Here is a 22,800-nt window from a genome sequence, read left to right on the forward strand (position 1 = left end):
TACAAATGCAAGCTTTACATGCAAGAAATAGCCTGGTATGAACAGGGAATATGTGAAAGGGAGTAATCTACTGAGAAATTGGTTTCAAAAACCTGCTTCTGTTTCCACAAGTCGAAAGGTTCTCCGCCTATTGACCCTGCAGAATTAAAACATTTCAACTGATATACTTATTATTTATTTACTGATTTCCTGCTGACATTAGTTGTTTGTTTGTTTGTGAAATGCTTATATGTTAAAAACCTACCTGTGAAGTCACTTCTGTTCTGCAATCTCTCAGTTGTTTAATATGGTAAAATGCATATTTGTTAGTTTAACAATGAGTTGCGTACTTTGGAAACATTTGAACTATGTGACCATAGGGTTGATTACAAGAAACTGAAGTGAACCACATTTCAGGAATTAAAGGAATATTTTAGCCAAAATTGAAAATCACATGGGTGCATTTCGATATTGAACAGAAGCAATTTTGTAATATACATGCATTAGCAAAAATGCTTCAAATAAAAGCTATAGCTGTTTCAAAAGTGTATTTAAGTATGCACCGTGCACCAGCATTTTAAACACAGCACTTGCTCAGAGAGCCTAAGGTGCTTGTACCATCTGGTAATGACTCAATTTGTTAATTCCTCACATTATACAAGCCCCAGTGATGATCTGAGCAGCTGCATTATTTAAAATGTGGGTGCAGTGACAATATCTAGCTATGCTTTACATGCACGTGCAGAGAAAAATGTTAACACTAAAACAGTTATAACTCTTACTAGAAGCATTTTTGCTAATGCATTTATGTTGCAAATTTGTTTCTATTCAAAGATGTAATTAATCTATGTGCATTTAAATTTCGACTGGAATGTCCCTTTAAATTAATTTTAGAAACCTTCTTTGAAGTATTACACGCATTGCTTCTGGATAACCATTCTCTCAGGAGTGCTCAACTTCTTCATACAAAAGATCACATCAAAAATGTATTTTCACTTGCAGGTTCAGAGAAAATATTTTATACATTTTATTAGTTAAAAAAAAAATCAGCAAATCTTTAACAAGTCAGCTGCCCTAACCGTTCTATATAAAATGAAATACTAACAAAGAAGAGGGGAACTGCTACTTCTAGTAAGAAGTGTGGTATCATGGGTTTGTTGAACAACCTTGCTCTAATGATTTTTGCTAGAACTCTTTTTTTCTGTGGGCTTTGATAAGTGTATCTTCAGTCATAAGTAGAATAAACCCAACCAAAGAAGCACTAGCTCACACGCACATCACATTCGGCATTGGTATATTGTAGGGTGACTATATTATTATTATATTATTTAAAAAGGGACACATATGAAAAATACATGTCAGGGCTGTTTTCAGGGCTGTTTAAAGAAATGTTTTGTATAAGAACCCTTTTAAAGCAGCAATATGGTCATCTTAGTAATTTGTATCTTTCTATTAAACATGACCACTAAATCCACTTTTAGTGGATAAACAGTTAATTGTAGAAAAAGAATATACAATTCAGCATAATTTTATATAACTGTGTTAAAGGAACATAAAATTCAAAGACATTTTTCTTTTGTGCTTAAAGAAAATAAAAATAATTTTGTAAGAAAATAACAAAAGTGATGTACAGGTGATAACTTTAATAACTAATAGTGGATACAAATGCAAGATTCTTAGGACACTAAGGTCCCTTTGTCGGGCATTCTGAGGTATAACTGAAGCTCAGTCATATCTATATACAATATACAGGGTAAGGTAGTTAGGTATATGCATTTAAAAATTACAAATGTAAAGCCGAATATTTGCTGTTATGTAGCTTTGACTTTACATTGTATTGTATATAGATATGACTTTGCTTTATTTATACATCAGAATGCCTGACGACGAGACCTCAGTGTCCTTAAAGCTTGCAGTTGTATCAACTATTAGTTATTAAAGGTATCATCGCTTTTATTATTTTCTTCCAAAAGTATTTTTATTTTCTTTGAATACACAGGCTAATGCAGTAATGCCCTTTTTATTTTGGGCATCAGATTTTTTAATTTTTAAAAATTTTAATGTCATTTTCAGGTATTCTTTATTCAAAAGTATACCTAGGTAGGTAGCGTGCACATGTTTGGAGCACTACATGGTAGCACACACTGCTACCATCTATTGCTCTTGCAAACATATAACATTGTTTAAAGTATTCTTGCAAAACTGTTGACGTATAGGGCCCCAGACACATGCACGGTTGCGTGACTACCCACCTGCATTTGCCCCTTTTGCTCTTTCACCCCTGTTACTGAGGAAGAAGTTTCTGCACTTATACTGCGCTGTCACCTCACTTCCTGTCCCCTCGACCCCATACCCTCACAGCTACTTCCCTCCCTCTCTTCTACCCTTACCCCTATAATCACACACATTTTCAACCTCTCGCTCAGCACTGGTATATTTTCCTCATCTCTAAAACATGCACTGGTCACACCTATCCTTAAAAAACCTGTTCTCAATCCAACTTCCCCATCCAACTACCACCCTATTTCCCTACTCCCTCTTGATTCAAAGCTTCTTTAAAAGCTAGTACCTGCACGCCTATCCCATTACATTACACTCCCTCCTTGACCCACTGCAATCTAAATTTCGCCCCCATCACTCCACAGAGACAGCAATCGTTAAGGTTACCAATGACTTACTTACAGCAAAATCCAAAGGCCACTGTCTGTCTGCCGCCTTTGATACTGTTGTCCACCCTCTTTTGCTCTAAACCCTCCAATCCTTCAGCATTTGTGACACAGACCTCTCGTGGTTCTCTCCCTACTTGTCTAATCGTACCTTTAATGTAGCCTTCTCTGGGGCTTCCTCTGCCCCGCTACCACTTTCTGTTGGGGTACCGCAAGGCTCTGTCCTCAGTCCCCTTCTCTTCTCAATCTACACATCATCATTAGGTTCCCTAATAAAGTCCCACGGGTTTCAATATCATTTGTATTCCGACGACACTCAAATCTACATCTCTGTTCCAGACCTATCTCCTTCCTTGCTAACCCATTTCACTAACATTCTTTCTCACATCTCTTCATGGATGTCCTCTCACTACCTTAAGCTAAATCTCTCCAAATCTGAGCTCCTTATTTTCCCCTTTTTTCTAAAATCTCCACCTCCTATCTCTCTATAACTGTCAACAACTCCATCATTACCCCTACCCCGCATGCCCGATGTCTTGGGGTCACACTTGACTCAGATCTTTATTTCACTCCTCACATTCAGGCCTTGGCTAAATCCTGCCGCTTCCACCTTAAAAACATTTCTAGAATTAGACATTTCCTTTCACAAGACACAACTAAGATTTTAATTCACTCTCTCATCCTTTCCCGCCTTGACTACTGTAACTCCATCCTCTCTGGTCTCCCTAGCTGCCATCTAGCTTCTTTACTATTCATAATGAATGCCTCTGCCAGGCTCATCTTCCTTACACGTCACTCTTCATCTGCTGTACCTCTCTGCCAATCGCTTCACTGGCTTCATCTTGCCTCCAGGAATAAACACAAAATTCTGACTCTGACATACAAAGCCCTCAACTGCACTGCTCCACTTTATATCTCAGACCTTGTCTCCAGATACTCTACCTCCCGTCCCCTTTGCTCTGCTCACAACCTCCTACTCTCCTCCTCACTTGTTACCTCCTCACATTCCCATTTACATGACTTCTCCAAACTGGCTCCCATCTTGTGGAACTCTCTCCCTTGCTCCACAAGACTCTCCCCTATTTTTGAAAGCTTCAAGCATTCCCTAAAGACTCTTCTGTTCAGGGAGGCATACAACCTACACTAACCTTTCCTAATACCAGTTCCTCTCCTCCATTGCTATCCGCAATAAACCCCTTTAGAATGTAAGACTAAGAGCCCAACTGCTTGCAGATCACCTTCACAAGAGCTGACTATATCAGTGCAACTCTAAGGAGGGCCCTCTAGCCATTTGATTCCTATAATTGCTACCTTATATACCGCCTATGTTTATAGCACTGCAGAATCAGTTGGCGCTCTACAAATAACTAATAATAATAATAATAATAATAATAATAATAATAATAATAACCTGCATTTCAACAAAAGAACAAAGTAAATTTTAAAATAGAAGAAAATAACCTTTTTTTAAAATCGGATTCTCTATCTTAAACAAAAAATAAAAATATTGGGTTTCATGTGATAAATTGCATATAAAAATAACCTTTCAATATACTTTCATTATTTATTTTGTCCCCTTTTCCTGTAATTCCATTCTGAAATTGTGAGCTTTTCAGTTTATGCTAGAAATGGAATTACAGAACACTGTTATATTCCACACAGCCATTGCCTGCACACTCTAGTGACCTATTTATAACTGTCCCTAATTGGCCACAGCAGAGAAGGTAACCTAAGTTACAACATGGTAGCTCCCATTCTTTTATAGACACTAAGGGGCATATTTATCAAGCTTGATGCCCCATGTTGGCTCGCCGGAAACATAAGTTATGAAGCAGCGGTCTAAAGAACGCTGCTCCATAACCTGTCTGCCTGCTCTGAGGCGGCGGACAGAAATCGGCAGAAATCAACCCTATTGAATAAAATTGGTTTGATTGACACTCCCTGCTAGCGGCCAATCTGCAGTTCACAAGAACTGCTGGTGCAATGATAAATGTTGAGAGAGTATGCTGTCGGCATTTATCGATGTGCAGCGGACATGATCCGCTATATCGTATCAGGTCTGCTCACACAATCATAAATATGCCCCTAAAACTTTACGCTTATTTTGTCAATATTTTAACAACTAATGAAAAATACATCTACATGTGATTCTCAGACTAATCTTTTCTTTGAATGCATCATTCTATCTACCATTTATTTAGTGTTTAATGTCTCTTTAAAGTAAAAAGATTCCTGCAAGGTAGATAATTGGAAGACTGTGAATGTGATATGTGGTGTATGTAGTAAATATATATTTTTCTCACTTTTAAGACGTTCTGTTTTCTTGCCACTTCATCTTTGAAAACCTTAGTTATAACTGCATATGTATTAGTGTTTCCCTCTTTATCCAAATTCCTTTGCTGATCGCCTAGGAAACAATTATCAGAAACAGTGAGCTACCTTACCTTTCACCTCCAGCTTGCAGTCAACTTCAGCTTCACCCAAGTCATTTACAGCTTTACATGTGTATGTACCACCATCATAGGGACTTGGCTTGCGAATTTCTAGTGTGCACACACTCTGGTTACTAAACATTCTGTATCTGGGATCATTCATAATAACCACTTTGTTTTTCATCCAAGTAATTTTAGGCTGTAAAAATCAGAAAATTACACAATTAATGTTTTCAAAAATAAGAAGCAATTCAAACTGTGCTCTGTGGCTGGACACAAAAGTTGTACTGATCAGTCTCTTAACTTTAGTTGAGTGACTCACTGTTGTCTTACACCATTACAGTCATATGAGAAGATAAAGGAAGCTGCCCTCTTTACCAGGACACACAATATGGAAGTGCCCAAAATAAAAAAAGTAGTCCTCTCTAGGCTACTTGCAGTCTCCAAGCCTTGAAATGGCGCACAGTAAGGAAGCGCCCAACTGCAATTCCTCATAGCTATTAATGCAACAGGAATAACTTGTAATTTCCATTGTGAAGCAAGAATCACATATATCATGACAGGAGTGATCTTTTGACTATTTTTGAGTAACTAGTCATTGCATAAATGTTACTTGGCTTATCGTTCTTGTTCACTACTAAGCTCTGTTTGTCTCTGGACTGCTGGTGTGCCAACTGATTGTGCCCTCCATTACTGAACTGTGTTATTCCCATCTATTTCTGACTTTCTGAGCACCTTTTGCGGCTTTTGGGATGTGCCGCTAATTTCTGCGCCACAGGACCATTCAATTTGAAATATGACAGGGAGGCTAATATCTGTACCTATTTGCTCCTATTCTTTGTTGCAGTCACCTTTTTCTGCGCTAGTATTGGTGGGTGAATCAATCAAATATTTGAAGAAAAATAATATTTTCATAAAATATTCTAAGAAGGACGATTGTATGACAATATTTCGTGTTAGAGAGCATGATAATCTAAAGCTCTAAAATGATTGTCCAGCCCTGAGAGATCCTTCACAGGATTCTAAAAGGCAAATTTTAACAATTTTCAACAACTTCTCTAAGGGCTTTTCTCTGCATTTCTGGATGTAAAGGAGAGACAAGCCCAGTGCAATATAGCACTGCAAGACATTAAAGTTCTGTTGCATTTACACTTTGGGCTTGATTTATCAAGCATCGAGCAGACATGATTTGCTATACGCTGTCCGCATTTATCATTGCACAAGCATTTCAGCATTTTTTTAAAATTAATTAGGTTTAAAAATACTTTAGGGGGGACGGAGCCAGCCGGGCAAGTGAGCAGACGTATTCTTTAACAGCTCCATTAGCATATCTAGCTTTATTATTATTACCTACTAGTGACTAAGTTCCTGAGTCCTAATCTAAGATGGGTTAGACCTCTTAATACACACAAGAGTAAATAGGAAGAACTGCAACACCATCTGAAAGTTCTTTCGGTGTGGAGAGGTCATGCAAGTGCAAGTGCAAGATACTCTGTACTGCTAAGACGACCTCACTCCCTACAGCAATTTAGGCTGACCATCTTGGAGAGACAGTGGAGACTGTGAGGAGCTCCGGGAGTGGTGTAAACACTTGGGAGATTGCAACAGGGGCTTTATATTTGAAGAGGCCACAACTGCTGGAGCAGACTGTTAGCCGGAGCTCGCAAAACTTCTCAGCGAGCCAAAGGTAACCTAACGACCTTTCCTCTTATATTTAGCCTCCGAAACAAATAGGGTTTCTGCAGCATGGTAGCGCCCTAGTCACCCAAGTGGGAAACCTGAATCAGAGGTTTTGCAATAGAACTGGCAACCATTTATATATTATAAAAGCCTAAATGACTTTTCACTAGAGGGGAACTGGAAAACTCTCCTGGCTCTAAAAAGTGAGTAATGTAAACAAAAAGGTGAATATCGCCTTGGGACTTCCAACATAATCTTGAAATAAATAGTGTCCAGGCATAATATTACAACTCAAGGGGCCTACAAAAACCTATATGTGACTTCTACTTCCCAATACACAACTCTGAATTTTCGCTACAAGGACTATTATTAAAATGAATACATCATTTAACTCCCAAGAGGGGACGGATCGGGAGACTATACATATCTTTACTAGTGGGAACCTTGAACTTACTACCGTGGGGACCAGTATCATATCTCTCTGTGGCCACTTTACTACGCTTTAGGAACATCAACACGAACACTGTTCCTATTTGTATAAGCTAACATGTCTCAGTCACAAAAAAAGAGAGCTAAGGCCGCTAACTCTGTTAAGCGTACAGTGATTGATCATTTTAATACGACTTTAATTTCTCCCTCATATACCCAAGAGGACAGAAGTTCACCCCCTTCAAGCCCAGAACACCACTCTTTGACTGAAGAGATTATTAAAGATATGCAAAATGTCGATCACACATCAGTTACTCCAACGTTCATACGGCAATCCCTAAATTCACTACTTGATTCACATCATGAATCCTTTGCTGAAAAACTGACCTCTGCAATTGCGGATCTCAGGAAAGATTTAACCACTACTAATGAGAAGTTGGACACACTTGAGAGAAAACAGGAAGATGTTGTAGTGGACCAATCCAACCTCCTTAGTTACACACAAAATCTTACAATTCAAATGTCTGACCTTGAGGGTAAGCTGACTGACTTGGAGAACAGGTCTCATCAAAACAATTTAAAGATTATAGGTCAGAAGATATCGCAGCTGCAGACCTTTCAAAGTATCTGAGTTTTTTGCTCTAATGGCTGCCCCGCTTACCAATTCAGAAAATATGATTGACAGGGCACATAGAGTTCCTAACGTCAGAGGACCTTCAACTGCACAGCCTAGAGATGTAGTGGTACGTCTCCACTTCTATACGTAAAAAGAACGTATACAGAAAGCAAGTACTCAGAGAACCTATCTTTACCAGCAAAATTTGCTGATCTAAAGATCTTCCCTGACCTAGCCCCACATATGCTCCAGCAGAGGAGAGCGTTTGGTGATATCACTAGGGAATTAAGATACCACAACATTCAGTATCGGTGGGGTTTCCCAACTAAACTTTTATTACTAAGGTAGATCAGACTCATGTAATCTCTGATGTGGCGCAAGGATCCAAACTATTGCAGTCCTGGAATCTGAAAGATTGTGGTCCCACTGTGGTAACTCACCAACCCCCGAACTCTACATCCCTCCCACCTAGTACGATTGGGGAAATTTCTTCACTGAATCATACTTCTCCCAAAAGTCCGCTACGTATTGGGGCACATGCTTGGGAGCCTAAACAACAGAGAAGGAGACAAGACTTGGATTACACTTCTTAGACTTATCATGCTTGGTATTCTAGCCAAGGACTTTGGGACTGTACGTATCCAAGTACCCTTTGGGTGAACGAAGCTGAAGAACACATTTTGATAAGTATCATTGAACATTTTTATATCTTTGCTATAGGGTGGTTTGGTCTCTATGGTGAAATGTTTTGAAACATCTCAAATGTCTCTTACACATGTTTTAGCTTTACATTAGGGTACTTACGCAGCCCCGCTTTATGCATGTTATACTCATAATTGTTAAGCTATTTTTGAAGCCTTACATTTCATGCTAATGGTCTTATTTAGTAAACAAGACCTTCTATACCTAATCCTAAACTCACTTTTACGTTACCCTTAGTGTTGTTGGGCAGCTCTGGAAGGCAGTCTACTCTGCATATGGCTACACCAACCCCTGTAAGATCTATTACCTCAACAGATACATGCCAGTTTTTCTTCTCTCTACACAAGTTTATATTGATTTGTGTAAGGTTTGCACTATTTTTTGTTACTATGCTTGAACAAGTGCCCCCCAGGTGAACAATGCTTAGGACCACTTGTTAGTATGTAATAGCGGAGAGGTTTTTGAGCCAACACACTAAAAGTACATATAATTCTGATAGGCTATATTTGGAACCGCCTATAGCATACTAACAACCTTGTCTATCTAGTTAGACTAGGTCTTCTTTCCAGTATTTATCATACTTATGCCCGGCAAATATTACCGCCACTCTCAGTAAGGTCTGTCAGTTCTGTAAGGCGGTTGATTCCGCATATACATATGTTAATTCCTGGAGGACATATTATTAAATATGGCGAGTATTAGTCTTTACACTACCCCCTCTTGTTCACAATGGGTTATATATAGATTGCAATATTGTTTGCTTATGCACCTATTTGTTACATCCGTGTATTGCTATCTTTTTTGTTTTTCTTAATATGAAAGTCTTTTCATAATCTAAACCAGGGATTCTGAAAACAGTAACTCGAGGCAAAATATAGGAAATGAGCCATTTGTGCATATGTAAATCTTGTTCCTAAGCTCATCCATTGTGGGATTGAAAAACTTGTTGTTGCGAGTCCCTCGCCCAAATTCAGAAATAAATTTACAACACTAAATAAGAAAAAGGGGTTATCAGCTATGGACTGATGAAAGCAAATGTGTGAAATAAGCAAGTTAACAACGTTACTGTAACTGTACGCTTTTCTTTTGATGTTTGCACTGCACTTGAAAATTAATAAAGAAAAAAAAATACTTTAGAACCTCTAATGTTTAGAGGCCACATAAACAATAGTTATGCTAGCTGAACATCTAAATAATATCTTAACACCTGAATACCTAAAGAATAAATAGATGATTTTTAACATAAAGAAAATAAAAACATAATGATAATATGCACGAGGGGTGGGGGTGGGGGCTGATTTTGGTATTACCGACCAATGCTGAGCATGCAAAAAATAAATAAATATCCCTGTCACATTTCAAGTAAAACGGCTCAGTAGAGGATTCACAATTAGCCGGGCAAATTTTTTTTTTAATTAAATCTTAAAACTTTTAGGATTTTTAGTGATTTAGCCTCTTTTAAAATACCAATTTTAATATTTTTATTGGAATAATTTAAAAACAATAATGGATAAAATCAGTTTATATTCTTTTAGTTTGGATCCTGTGTCTTTTGGTCTCAGACAGATTGTGCAGTTTTTGTGCTAAAGAACCATATGCAGTGAGATCAAAGATACACCAATTCTAACTGCCATTTGGGTAACTTCAACAGAATATTCACTCCATATTTCCTTGGAGAAAAGAAACAACTGCTGCTTTAAATATATTATTTTCTACTTGCTTTTGAGCATCACTGTAAGCTAGAAAAAACAATAATCTATATGTGCCATATCAGGACCTAAGGATAAAATAGATGGTTAATGCTTTAAGATATTATAGTGGTATCTTTACAGGAGTGTAAAGAATCAGGAAGTAACAATCTAAAATAAATAAATAAATTAATTAATATTCCAATAGACCTGATTTTTCACTATGTAAATCCTGGCACCAAGCTTTGTAAGTCTAGGATTTTAACGGGAAACACCAAAAATGTTATTGTTAGCTTCTGCTGACTGCCTCCTTATCTCAGATCTTTTGACAGACTTGCATTTCAGGCAATTAGTGCTGACTCTTAAATAACTTGAGCACAATGTTATCTATATGAAACACATGAACTAACGCCCTCTAGCTGTGAAAAATGTCATATGCATTCAGATTAGAGGCGCCCTTCAAGGTCTTAGAAATTAGCATATGAGCCTACCTAGGTTTAGCTTTCATCTACGAATAACAAGAGAATAAAGCAAATTTGATGATAAAAGTAAATTATAAAGTTGTTTCAAATTACATGCCCTATCTGAATCATGAAAGTTTAATTTGGACTTTACTATCCCTTTAAGTTTCTGGTGCCCTGTAATCCGCATTTACATTACCTTAGGGTTCCCTCTGACACTGCAGTTAAGAGTGGCATTATATCCTGCTATTGCCACTGTTTGAACCAGAGGATGAGTAAATTGTGGTGCTTCTGTGAAATCAAAGTCTGAGTACTCAGGTCGTTTGTAGGCTTTACCTGATTGGAGGAAATGTCTCAGTATTAGAAGAATCAGGAATATGCCAACATATGGAGAAAAAACTCAAATAATGTACTCACATTACATTATTTGTAATCAAAAACAGTATTTATCATTTGAAATGATAGTAAAGTGTTATATTTCAATATAAAAAGGAAATCAGAATTTATAAGGCAGGTGGTCTATTATAAAGTAATTTTTCAAAAGTCTTTAAAATAAACAAACCTAATAAATCTTTTTATTTATTTCAACCTTTTGACAAATGGTTAGTGCAGCCAACAGCAAGCGCACCACCTGCCAAGTGTATTTCTGTAGCAGCATGCTCCTGCACCGCTGTTAATATCACTGACAGTTTCCATCAGCTGCACAAGTGAGCAAACTATTGGCATGAATATTGTTTGAACATTGTTGTTTCCACAGCACTTACTGCAAACCATATCAGTGATTAAGAGCATCCATAATATTTATACTGATAAACTTTTTTTTTCTATGAATGTGTGCAGGCTTTAAATAAATAAAAAGCCTACTTTGTACTGGTTTCAAAAACCATTAGCAGTCTGAAAACATTCACAAATGTATACGCACTTGAAAGCATTATTAATTAAGGATTATTTGCCTCACCTTCCTTCTCAATAAGTGCGCTATTTACAGTCCTTGTGGCAGTCTCACTGAGACCACACATATTTTCAGAGAAAACTCGGAAGTAGTACTCATTTCCTATGACAAGTTCTGATATGGTGGCACTGGTTCTATGATAGTGCTCCAGGACGGTGAACCATTCCTACAGAAACAATGGAGAAAGAAGTCAATCACTGGATTATTCGAATCCACTGGTTTTCCAACCTGTCCTCGTGCCTCCCTAACAGGGCAGATTTTCAGGATTACCTTGGGTAAGAGCAGGTAAAATAACCATCAGCTAGATTACAAATTGTGCGTTCGTCTTTTAACGCTGAAAATATGGTCATTTCAGCGTTAAAACAGCACCGCAGCCATTACAAGTCTTGTCGGTATAGATGTACCGCAAGCCTTTTAGCCTGTAATGCAACGTCAGTACCGCACTCTTAAAAAATTATGTTTTTTCATGGGATTCCCATAGCGCTGGTATTACGAGTTTTGCGGTGAGGCTAAAAAAAACTAAATTACAGCCTAAAACGACAAGATCCGTACCGCCATCTAAAAGCAGTAGTTATGAGTTTTAAGCTTCAAATCTGTAACATAAAACTCATAACTAAACTGCTACTAAGTACACTAAACACCCATAAACTGCCTATTAACCCCTAAACTGAGGCCCTCCCGCATCACAAACACTATATTAAACCTATTTACCGCTAATCTGCCGCTCCCGACATCGCCACCACTAATACAATTTATTAACCCCTAAACCGCCACCCTCCCGCATCGCAAACACTATTTAAATATTATTAACCCCTAATCTGCCCACATCGCCCCCACTATACTAAAGTTATTAAGCCCTACACCGCTGCCACTATAACAAACCTATTAACCCCTAAACCGCAAGCTCCCACAACGAAATATACTAAAGTAAACTATTAACCCCTAAACCAAAAGCCTTCCACATCACAATAAACTGAATGAAACTAGTAACCCCTAAACCTAATGCCCCCCTAACTTTAGATTAAAATTACAATTTCCCTATCTTAAATTAAATTAAAACTTACATGTCAAATTTAAAAAACTAAGTTTAAACTAACAATTAAACTAATATAATTATTAAACTAAAATTAAACTAACTACCAATTAAATTAAACAAAACTACACGTTAAAAAATCCTAACACTACTCTAAAAATTACAAAGGATGTATTTACAAAAACAAACAAACACTAAAGTATGAAAAATAACAAACGAAATTATCAAAAATAAAAAAGAATTACACCTAATCTAATAGCCCTATCAAAATAAAAAAGCCCACCCAAAATAAAAAAAAAACCCAGCCTACAATAAACTACCAATGGACCTTAAAAGGACCTTTTGTAGGGCATTGCCCTAAGTTAAACAGTTCTTTTACCTGTAAAAAAAATAGGGCATTTAGCTCTTTTACATGCCCAAACCCTAAACTAAAAAAAAAAAACCCACCCAAAAAAACCTTAAAAAACCTATCACTAACCCCCGACGATCCACTTACAGTTTTTGAAGTCCCGCTTAAACAATCTTCATCCAGGTGACGAGAAGTCTTCATCCAGACGGCCTCTTCAATCTTCATTCCGGTGGCGAAGTCCTCATCCAAGTGACGAGAAGTCTTCATGCAGGCGGCCTCTTCAATCTTCATCCAGGCGGCATCTTCTATCTTGATCCCAGCGACGTGGAGCGGGTCCATCTTTATACGGTTGCTGCCGTACACTGAATTTTCAATGTAAGGTACACGATCCAAGATGGCGTCCCTTGCATTCCTATTGGCTGAAAAATTTTAATCAGCCAAAAGGAATTAGAGCTGCTAAAATCCTATTGGCTGTTCAAATCAGCCAATAGGATTTAAGCAACTCTCATTCTATTGGCTGATTCAAATTTAGGCGTCTGTTTACTAATCAGCTGATTATTTCACCTGTGCTCCAGTTCAGATATCCTGAAAATGTGGCCTGTTAGGAAGGCCTGAGGACAGGTTTGAAAACCAGTGGTCTAGACTGAAGGAATCATAAATCAGGAAAGGTCAGTTAGGCATTTAGGTAAAATATGCATGTAGGTATGAGCTATATAAATCTAACAAGTTTTCCATTTGCATGCCTGTTTCCTGTAAGAACCCAAAGTATCTTCTAATCATTTTACAGTTAGGACAAGAGGGTAGTGGGTAGCTGCTTAAAGTCAATCCTAAAATGGGTCATCCCAGTAATGGCAACCTTTAAACAGCACATAAGGCATTAGGCCATGTAGAGAGTTAATTCCCTATTTTGTTATGGTGCAATCGTTTAATCAGTTTGCCTTAGAGAGAATACTGGTGGTCATGCAGAGTTTTGTGGAAAATGCTGTTTTATCAAATAAAAATAATGATGTGGTAATTTAGAGAAAAATAAAAAAAAACTCTTTTTTTTTCTTGCCCATCCCTTTTGCTCCTCGCAAATGAGGTTGCTAGTACCTAAATAAGAAATATTTTTCTAATACTGTTTTTTTGTGGCAACAAATACAACTGGATGTACAGTATCCCACAAAAGTGAGTACACCCCTCACATTTTTGTAAATATTTTATTATGTCTTTTCATGTGACAACACTGAAGAAATTACACTTTGCTACAATGTAAAGTAGTGAGTGTACATCCTGTATAACAGTGTAAATTTGCTGTCCCCTCAAAATAACTCAACACACAGCCATTAATGTCTAAACCGTTGGCAACAAAAGTGAGTACACCCCTAAGAGGAAATGTCCAAATTGGGCCCAAAGTGTCAATATTTTGTGTGGCCACCATTATTTTCCAGCACTGCCTTAACCCTCTTGGGCAGGGAGTTCACCAGAGCTTCACAGGTTGCCACTGGAGTCCTCTTCCACTCCTCCATGACAACATCACAGAGCTGGTGGATGTTAGAGACCTTGCGCTCCCCCACCTTCCATTTGAGGATGCCCCACAGATGCTCAATAGGGTTTAGGTCTGGAGACATGCTTGGCCAGTCCATCACCTTTACCCTCAGCTTCTTTAGCAAGGCAGTGGTCGTCTTGGAGGTGTGTTTGAGGTCGTTATCACGTTGGAAGTCTCCAAAGGGAGGGGATCATGCTCTGCTTCAGTATGTCAGAGTACATGTTGGCATTCATGATTTCCTCAATGAACTGTAGCTCCCCAGTGCCGACAGCACTCATGCAGGCCCAGACCATGACACTCCCACCACCATGCTTGACTGTAGTCAAGACACACTTGTCTTTGTACTCCTCACCTGGTTGCCGCCACACACGCTTGACACCATCTGAACCAAAAAAGTTTATCTTGGTCTCATCGGACCACAGGACATGGTTCCAGTAATCCATGTCCTTAGTCTGCTTGTCTTCAGCAAACTGTTTGCAGACTTTTTTGTGCATTATCTTTAGAAGAGGTTTCCTTCTGGGATGACAGCCATGCAGACCATTTTGATGCAGTGTGTGGCGTATGGTCTGAGCACTGATAGGCTGACCCCCCACCCCTTCAACCTCTGCAGAAATGCTGGCAGCACTCATACGTCTATTTCCCAAAGACAACCTCTGGATATGACGCTGAGCAGATGCACTCAACTTCTTTGGTCGACCATGGCAAGGCCTGTTCTGAGTGGAACTTGTCCTGTGAAACCTCAGTATAGTCTTGCCCACCGTGCTGCAGCTAAGTTTAAGGGTTTTGGCAATCTTCTTATAGCCTAGGCCATCTTTATGTAGCCCAACAATCCTTTTTTTTAGATCCTCAGAGAGTTCTTTGCATGAGGTTCTATGTTGAACTTCCAGCGACCAGTATGAGAGAGTGTGAGAGCGATAACACACCTGCTCCCCATTCACACCTGAGACCCTGTAAAACTAACGAGTCACATGACACTGGGGAGGGAAAATGGCTAATTGGGCCAATTTGGACATTTCCACTTTGGGGTGTACTCATTTTTGTTGCCAATAGCTTAGACATTAATGTCTGTGTGTTGAGTTATTTTGAGGAGACAGCAAATTTACACTGTTATACAGGCTGTACACTCACTACTTTAAATTGTAGCAAAGTGTCATTTCTTTAGTGTTGTCACATGAAAAGATATAATAAAAAAATTATAAAAATGTGAGGGGTGTACACACTTTTGTGGGATACTGTAGCTTCATGACACTAGGAGTTAGATTAATTTTGTTTTAAGCTACTCTATGCACTATATAGAGATCCCAAGGCTTGACAATAACAATTTCTCATTATTTAGTGATACCTAATGGAAATGAGCTGTTTGAGTTAAAGACTTACCATTGTTTTTTTATCAGCCTTTTGTATGGTGTATCCTGTGATAGCAGCATTGCCATTATCTTGTGGGGGCTTCCATTCTAATGCAACATTCTCTCCCCACACATCCTCAATTACTACTGCTTGAGGAGGTCCTGGCAGATCTATGGAACAAATATAATCAACAACTTGATTAATATTTTCATGAACTGTAACACAAGACATCTTTTAATAGTAGAAACTACTAGTCAAAGTACATTTTATTGCATGTTTTCACTTTTTAGTTTGCTTGTATTGTGAGTAATTAAGATTATTAGGAGTTTGCAAGTTTTTATTTTTTGTCATCTGTCATTGACTAGATTGCTAAAATAATAATAATAATAAAATAACACTGAATACATTGATTATGAAAAACCCAATGGGTAAGCATCCCACTGGATATGTGGCTTTTTTGGATATGTTTGCACATAAACCAAACAGGAGTACACTAATTCTATATGTGTGCTAACCTATCATTAGCTATATAAGGTGCGTTATATATAAAATATTGAAAAATATGAATAATTAATCTAAATAATTATTATAGATAGAATATATATATTTATATATATTATTTACAGTAGTTACAATAATTATTAATTATTATAATTTTTTTATATTTTATATTTAAAATTTACAAAATGTGTCTTAAGATAACTAATTCTTCATGTGCGCCAACCTGACACCATGTTAGACCCAAAGTGTGAAACCATATTTTACATTCCAATGTCCTTCATATGGATTTTGTTTTAATTTGTATTATTAAATATATATTTCTTTATATATCTGATAATCTTATTGTAAAATATATATCTATACCTATATATCTATAGGAATAGATATATAGGTGTATGTATAAATATATATATATATATATATATATATATAAAAATATTTATTTAAAATAAAAATAACATTTCCCTGTAAGTGAGGAACATTGGAATGTTAAATATTACAGTAAATACACATTATTAAATATTATTATAGAATTATTATTTAGACACATATATATATTATAGCCCTTTAAAGTCACATACATATACCTTTGAACCCTTATAAAACAAAATTTATGCTTACCTGATAAATCTCTTTCTTTCCAGATACAGTGAGTCCACTGAATCATCAATTTCTGTTGGGAATATCACTCCTGGCCAGCAGGAGGAGGCAAAGAGCACCACAGCAAAGCTGTTAAGTATCACTTCCCTTCCCACAACCCCCAGTCATTCGGCCCTAGGAAAATGGAGAAAAAAGAAGCAACTCAAGGTGTAGAGGTGCCTGAGGTTAAAGTTAAAAAATAACTGTCTTAAAATAAAGGGCGGGTCGTGGACTCACCGTATCTGGAAAGAAAGAAATTTATCAGGTAAGCATAAATTTTGTTTTCTTTCCTAAGATATGGTGAGTCCACGGAATCATCAATTACTGTTGGGAACCAATACCCAAGCTAGAGGACACCGATGATTAGGGAGGGACAAGACAGGTAACCTAAACAGAAGGCACCACTGCTTGGAGAGCCTTTCTCCCAAAAGAACCTCAGCCGAGGCACAAGGATATGCAGAGAAGACCAGTAGCAGCCTTGCAAATCCATTTCACAGAAGCTTCATTCTAAAAATTCCAAAAAGAAGAGACAGTCCTAGTGGAAAGAGCTGTAATTCTCTCAGGAGACTACTACCCAGCAGTCTCATAAGCAAAACCAATTATACTTCTCTACCAGAGAAAGAAAAATAGCAGAAGCTTTCTGACCTCTACGTTTCCCAGAGAAACAAACAAACAAACAAACAAACAAACAAACAGGGCAGAAGACTGGCTAAAATTCTTAGTCACCTAAAAATAAAATTTTAAAGCATGCACAACCTCCAAGTTGTGCAACAAACGTTCTTCATAAAGGAAGAACTATGACAAAGAAAAGGAACAATAATTTCCTAATATTTTTTTTTGTCCAAACCACTTTAGGAAGGAACCTAACTTAGTGCGAAGATCTGCCTTATCGGCATGAAAGAGAAGATAAGGCGAATCACACGGCAAAGCTGAGAGTTTCGACACTCTCCAAACAGATGAGATAGCAATAAGAAACAAAACCTTCCAAGATAACAACTTAATATCTATGGAATGCAATGGCTCAAATGGAGCTCGCTGCAAAACTTTAAGAACAAAGTTAAGGCTCCCAGGAGGAGCAACAGACTGATTCTGACCAAGGCCTGACCAAAAGATTACACATCCGGCACGTCCGCCAGATACTTATGCAGCAAAAAGATAATGCAGGTTTCAGAGAACTGACTGGCAAAACCTTTTTCCAGACCTTCCTGAAGAAAAACTACATGCTACAAATCCTGACTCTACTCCAAGAGAAGCCTTTGGATTCACACCAATAAAGACATTTATGCCATATCTTATGGTAATTCTTCAGGGCCGGACTGGGAAATTAAACCAGCCTTGGAAATGTATATGGCCCGGCCCAGCCCCGCCCCCCAAACTGTGTAAATCCCTAAAATATTGAGTTATGAAGATCCTCTCTTGCATGCCTTGCATTTCTTTGTGAAGGGCAATAGGGTCCTGGGTGACTAACAGGTTTAGGTTCCATGTTCTGACTCCCTTACTGCAGTGGGCAGGTTTATGTTGCTTTTCTCTTCCACACTCCTGGCTGATTCTAGCTTGCCTTCATCCACACGTAAAGAGAGTGTACAGGCAGCTTCATTCACACCGCTCTCATCTCTACAAGATAATGCTTCACACCCTCTCTGTGCCCTCCCTCTCCCTCACTAGAGCAGAGCTCTTCCCCTCTAGCACTCAGGATACTAGTCCCTCTGCATCTGAACAGTGAGAGCAAGAGTGTGCTCTCCCCCTGGCTTATTTAGACCGACCCTCACCTCCTCACGCAAGTCGGCGGCCGCTCCGCTCCTAGCCTCCTTCACCTCCTTCTGGCCCCGCCCTGCCCCCACCTCCGGGTCATCCCCGCCCCCCCTACGGCTAAGGACACCCTCCCTCACCTCTGATCCTCAGCTGAGTCAGCTCACACTTGTTGTAAAGTAAACAATGCCGTAAAGGCTTGCTTAATGGAGAGGAGTGGCCGCATCAGCAGCAGAGCTGCTTGAGTTTCTGCTCTCTCTGTGCAGCTACCAGTGCAGTGCCGGCCCACCGGGATTTTTCCTGGTATCCCAGTGGCCCAATCCTGCACTGTAATTCTTTCTCGTAACAGGCTTGCAAGCCTGAATCAAGGTCTCAATGACTGACTAAAAAAAAACCCCGCTTAGACAAAACTAAGCGTTCAATCTCCAAGCAGTCAGCTTCAGAGAAACAAAAAATGTATGAAAGAAGGGATCCTGAATCAGAAGGTCCTTCCTCAGAGGCAGTCTCCAAGGTGGAAGAAATGACCTCTCCACCAGGTCTGCATACTAGATCCTGTGAGGCCACGCAGGGACTATTAGAATAACCAACGCTCTCTCTTGTTGATACGATCAATGACTTGTGGAAGGAGAGCAAATGGAGGAAACAGGTAAGCCAGCCTGAAATCCCAAGGAACCGCCAGAGCATCTATCAGAACGGCCTGTAAATCTCTTGACTTTGAACCGTACCTAGGCAACTTGCCAATTTGCCTAAACATTGTCAAAACCAACTCCGGCACCCCCCATTTGAGGGTTAAGTTTGAGAACACCTCCTCAAGGAGTTACCCCTCCCCAGAAGAAAAGTCTATCTGCTCAGGAGATTCGCTTCCCAGTAGTTCACTCCTGGAATGTGGATTGCAGATCGACAACAATTGTGAGCTTCCGCCCACTGAACAATCTAAGTCACCTCCTACATGGCAAAGGAACTCTGAGTTCCTCCCTGGTGGTTGATGAAACCATTGAGGTGATATTGTCCAACTGGAACCCGGATAAGGACAACTGAGGCCAAGTCATCAGAGCATTGTAATTCGCTCCCAACTCCAAGATGTTAAAGAGGAGAGCAGACACTTCCGAGTCCATAATCCCTGCTCTTAAACAAGACCCAGACTGTTTCCCAGCCCAGCAGGATGGCATCCATGGTCACAACACACAGAAATGTCTCTAGAAGCACACGCCCTGAGACAACTACTCCTGAGAAACCACTATGGGATAGAGACTCTTGTCGACTTACCTAGATCTATCCGAATATTCTCCATTCTATGGAAAATAGCAAAGGGAATGATGTCCAAGATAACCATCAGACCAATTCCCTTCATACATTGAGTCACTGAAAAGTGAAAGTAAAAACAACTGCAGCTGGCTCCAAACTCCCAACCTTCTGGTTTACTGGACCACAAGAGCTCGCTGTTGGCCTAACAGAGGACTGCAGTAAAAAGAAAAGAAAACGGATAATTCTTGATTATTTGACCTCTGTTAGAATCTTCTCCTATAATAGAGAAACTATTAAAGGCCCCAAATAAATCACCCTTGTAGATGGGACAAAGGAACTCTTCTCCAGATTAATTTCCCATCAATGGGAAAGAACATTGGACAAGATCGCGTGAAAGAGAGAGTGCTCGAAGAAGGATGAAGACCTAAAAGCCTTTCTAGGATGATAAGACTCAGAAACTTGAGAAGATCCCGATTAATGGGAACAATAAAAACACATCTTTCAGGTCTACATTCGTTCTGAACAGGTCCTCTTGAACCAAAGGAGAATGGATACTACTTTGGAGGACAAAACCTGAGAAACTTGAGGTAAATACCTAGATTCCGTTTCCAGACTGGGACTGGAACTATCACTCCTAGAGAGGAAGGTCCTGAACTCAGCTCATGGAAATCTCATCATACCTGGATTGCAGATACTCTAGAATGAGAAATCTGCCCCTGGGAGGAAATCTTAGATATGACTCCAAGACACAAGAATGACCTTGCTGAAATAGGAAAGGAAAACGTCAAGAGACAATTTTGTCCAAACAAGGTCTCATCCCTAAAAGGAAACGCCAGAAGCGTGGAATTGGAGGAAACATAAAATATTGAACCTGCAACTGCAGAACTATAAAGCCTAAGCTGTACTGCTAAGCCACAGGTAGACTTCTTGTCTGAACAAGATTTCAGCCACAAAGCCCGGCGGACTAGCACAGCAAGTCTAGAAATCAAGATTATAACATTGCAAAAGAAAACAATTTAAATTTTAACAGAACAATTACATTGACCAGGGTCGGTCGGCACAAATATGAAGCCACAATTGTGAAAATTATAAACCAGACATGGTTGCTCAGATTATGACTCAAGAAAATGGCTAATCTAGTAGTCTGTGGTATCCCTGGTATCCAAGTATCATTCATGTGATCTCCACCATTTGTTTGTGTTAACCTGAGCAGTCTCCTGATCAATAGTAACCAATGAAGGGTATGGAGAGAGTTAGAAAACAAATAGAGACAAATAAAAACATAAACATGTACACTGATTTCAGTAATTGAAATAATAAATAACATCATAATCCCGTAGAAGAACCATAAATTGCCTAGATAATCCAATATCCAAATTTTAACTTTTAACACATCAAGTTCTATTTGCTCCTAACACCTCTTTCCTTCAGGTCATAAATGTATTGTTCCCAAAAAAATAACATATCGTGATAGAAGCTCATTTGGCCTATTTTAAAATAGTGAAGCCTCTCTAAAATTAAAGTGTTCTTTACCATATCTATCCATCTAGCGAGAGTAGGGATCTGAGAAGATTTCCAGTATATAGGTATTAAGCATTTAGCAGCATTACTCAGTATCTGGTATAAGCTTTTCCTGATCTTGCATGGGATTTTAGGGTTTGCATTAAACAAAATCCTCTCAGGGGAAATATCTAGCTTGAGACCTATAATTTTACAGGTTTGTTCGTGTATTTGGGTCCAGAATGGACGTATCACAGTGCAGTTCCACCAGATATGATACATTGTACCTTCTTCATCACAGCCTCTCCAGCATTACTGAACATATGTTTTAGTTTACTAGGCGTTAAATACCATCTTGTAATAATCTTTGTTTTAGTCTCGAGCGCTGTTGCTGAATGTGCCAATTTGGCAGTAGCTTTAATCCATGCTGTCCATTGCTTAGAGGATATTGTTCTGCCCATCTCCTTCTCCCATTTAAGTGTATAGTTTGGCCTAGCAGGGAAATATGATTTGAGAAGGTTTCTATACATTGCTGATATAACCTTTTTTGGGGTAGTTGTGAAATGCAGAGTCTCGAATATAGTAAGTGGTCTCAACATATCCTGCTTAGATCTATGTGTAGAGAGGAAGTGCCTGACTTGATGCAACTAAGAGTTGAATTGTGTCAATCTCTTCTCTATTAGGGTGGGTCTCTGAGCTATACGTCCTTGTTCCAAGAGTGAAAAGATGGGCATATGATCTAAAGGAGAAGTTAGTGTGGGTTTGTTATGTTTCTTCCTGGGGGCACCAGCTGGAAAGTCCCTATTAGGGTTTAGTATTGTTAAGGGTGAGTAGGGTGTTGTAATGCATCAATATTTATTACGGATTGTTAACCAATCTGACCAAGTTTCTTTTATAATCGGGTATGTAGAGATCCTTTCCAATGGGAGTCTTTGAGGTGCCCAACAAATACCACCTATCTGAGGTATTTCTAATAATTGAGATTCCAGATGAATACCTCTTTTATATGAGTCATCTCCCTGTCTACACCAATCCACTACTCAGTTTAAAGAAATCGCCATTTTGTACAGATATAAATCTGGGACTACCAACCCACCGTCCTCCCTATGTGTATATAGCGTGCTTTTAGCTATCCTCGGGGGCCTGTGGTACCATATATAAGTATCAATAATAGATTGCAATTTACGGATGTCTGTTATGACACCTGAGATCGGTAATGCCTGCATTACATATAAGGCTTTCGGTAACAGTGTCACTTTAGTTGCTGCTATTCTCCCTAACCAGGAGATGTTTTTTGGGAGCCA

General features: G+C 38.8%; 1 protein-coding gene across 7 annotated transcripts in view; it reads right to left on the bottom strand.

The window, feature by feature from the left end:
• The window catches only part of MYBPC1 (myosin binding protein C1), a 262,117-nt gene that overhangs the window by 11,448 nt on the left and 227,869 nt on the right, over positions 1 to 22,800 (bottom strand). For 6 of the 7 annotated variants that reach the window (XM_053716989.1, XM_053716988.1, XM_053716992.1 and 3 more), the window contains 4 exons: positions 15,893 to 16,032; positions 11,612 to 11,771; positions 10,853 to 10,989; positions 5,090 to 5,276 (listed from right to left, as the gene is read on the bottom strand). In XM_053716989.1, the coding sequence (XP_053572964.1) occupies positions 5,090 to 5,276; positions 10,853 to 10,989; positions 11,612 to 11,771; positions 15,893 to 16,032 (624 nt within the window). Of the gene's footprint in view, positions 1 to 92; positions 137 to 5,089; positions 5,277 to 10,852; positions 10,990 to 11,611; positions 11,772 to 15,892; positions 16,033 to 22,800 lie in introns of all 7 variants that reach the window. The other variant, XM_053716987.1, reaches the window with a different exon arrangement.

Source organism: Bombina bombina, chromosome 6 (genome assembly GCF_027579735.1).
Source record: "Bombina bombina isolate aBomBom1 chromosome 6, aBomBom1.pri, whole genome shotgun sequence".
NCBI classification, from domain to species: Eukaryota; Metazoa; Chordata; class Amphibia; order Anura; family Bombinatoridae; genus Bombina; species Bombina bombina.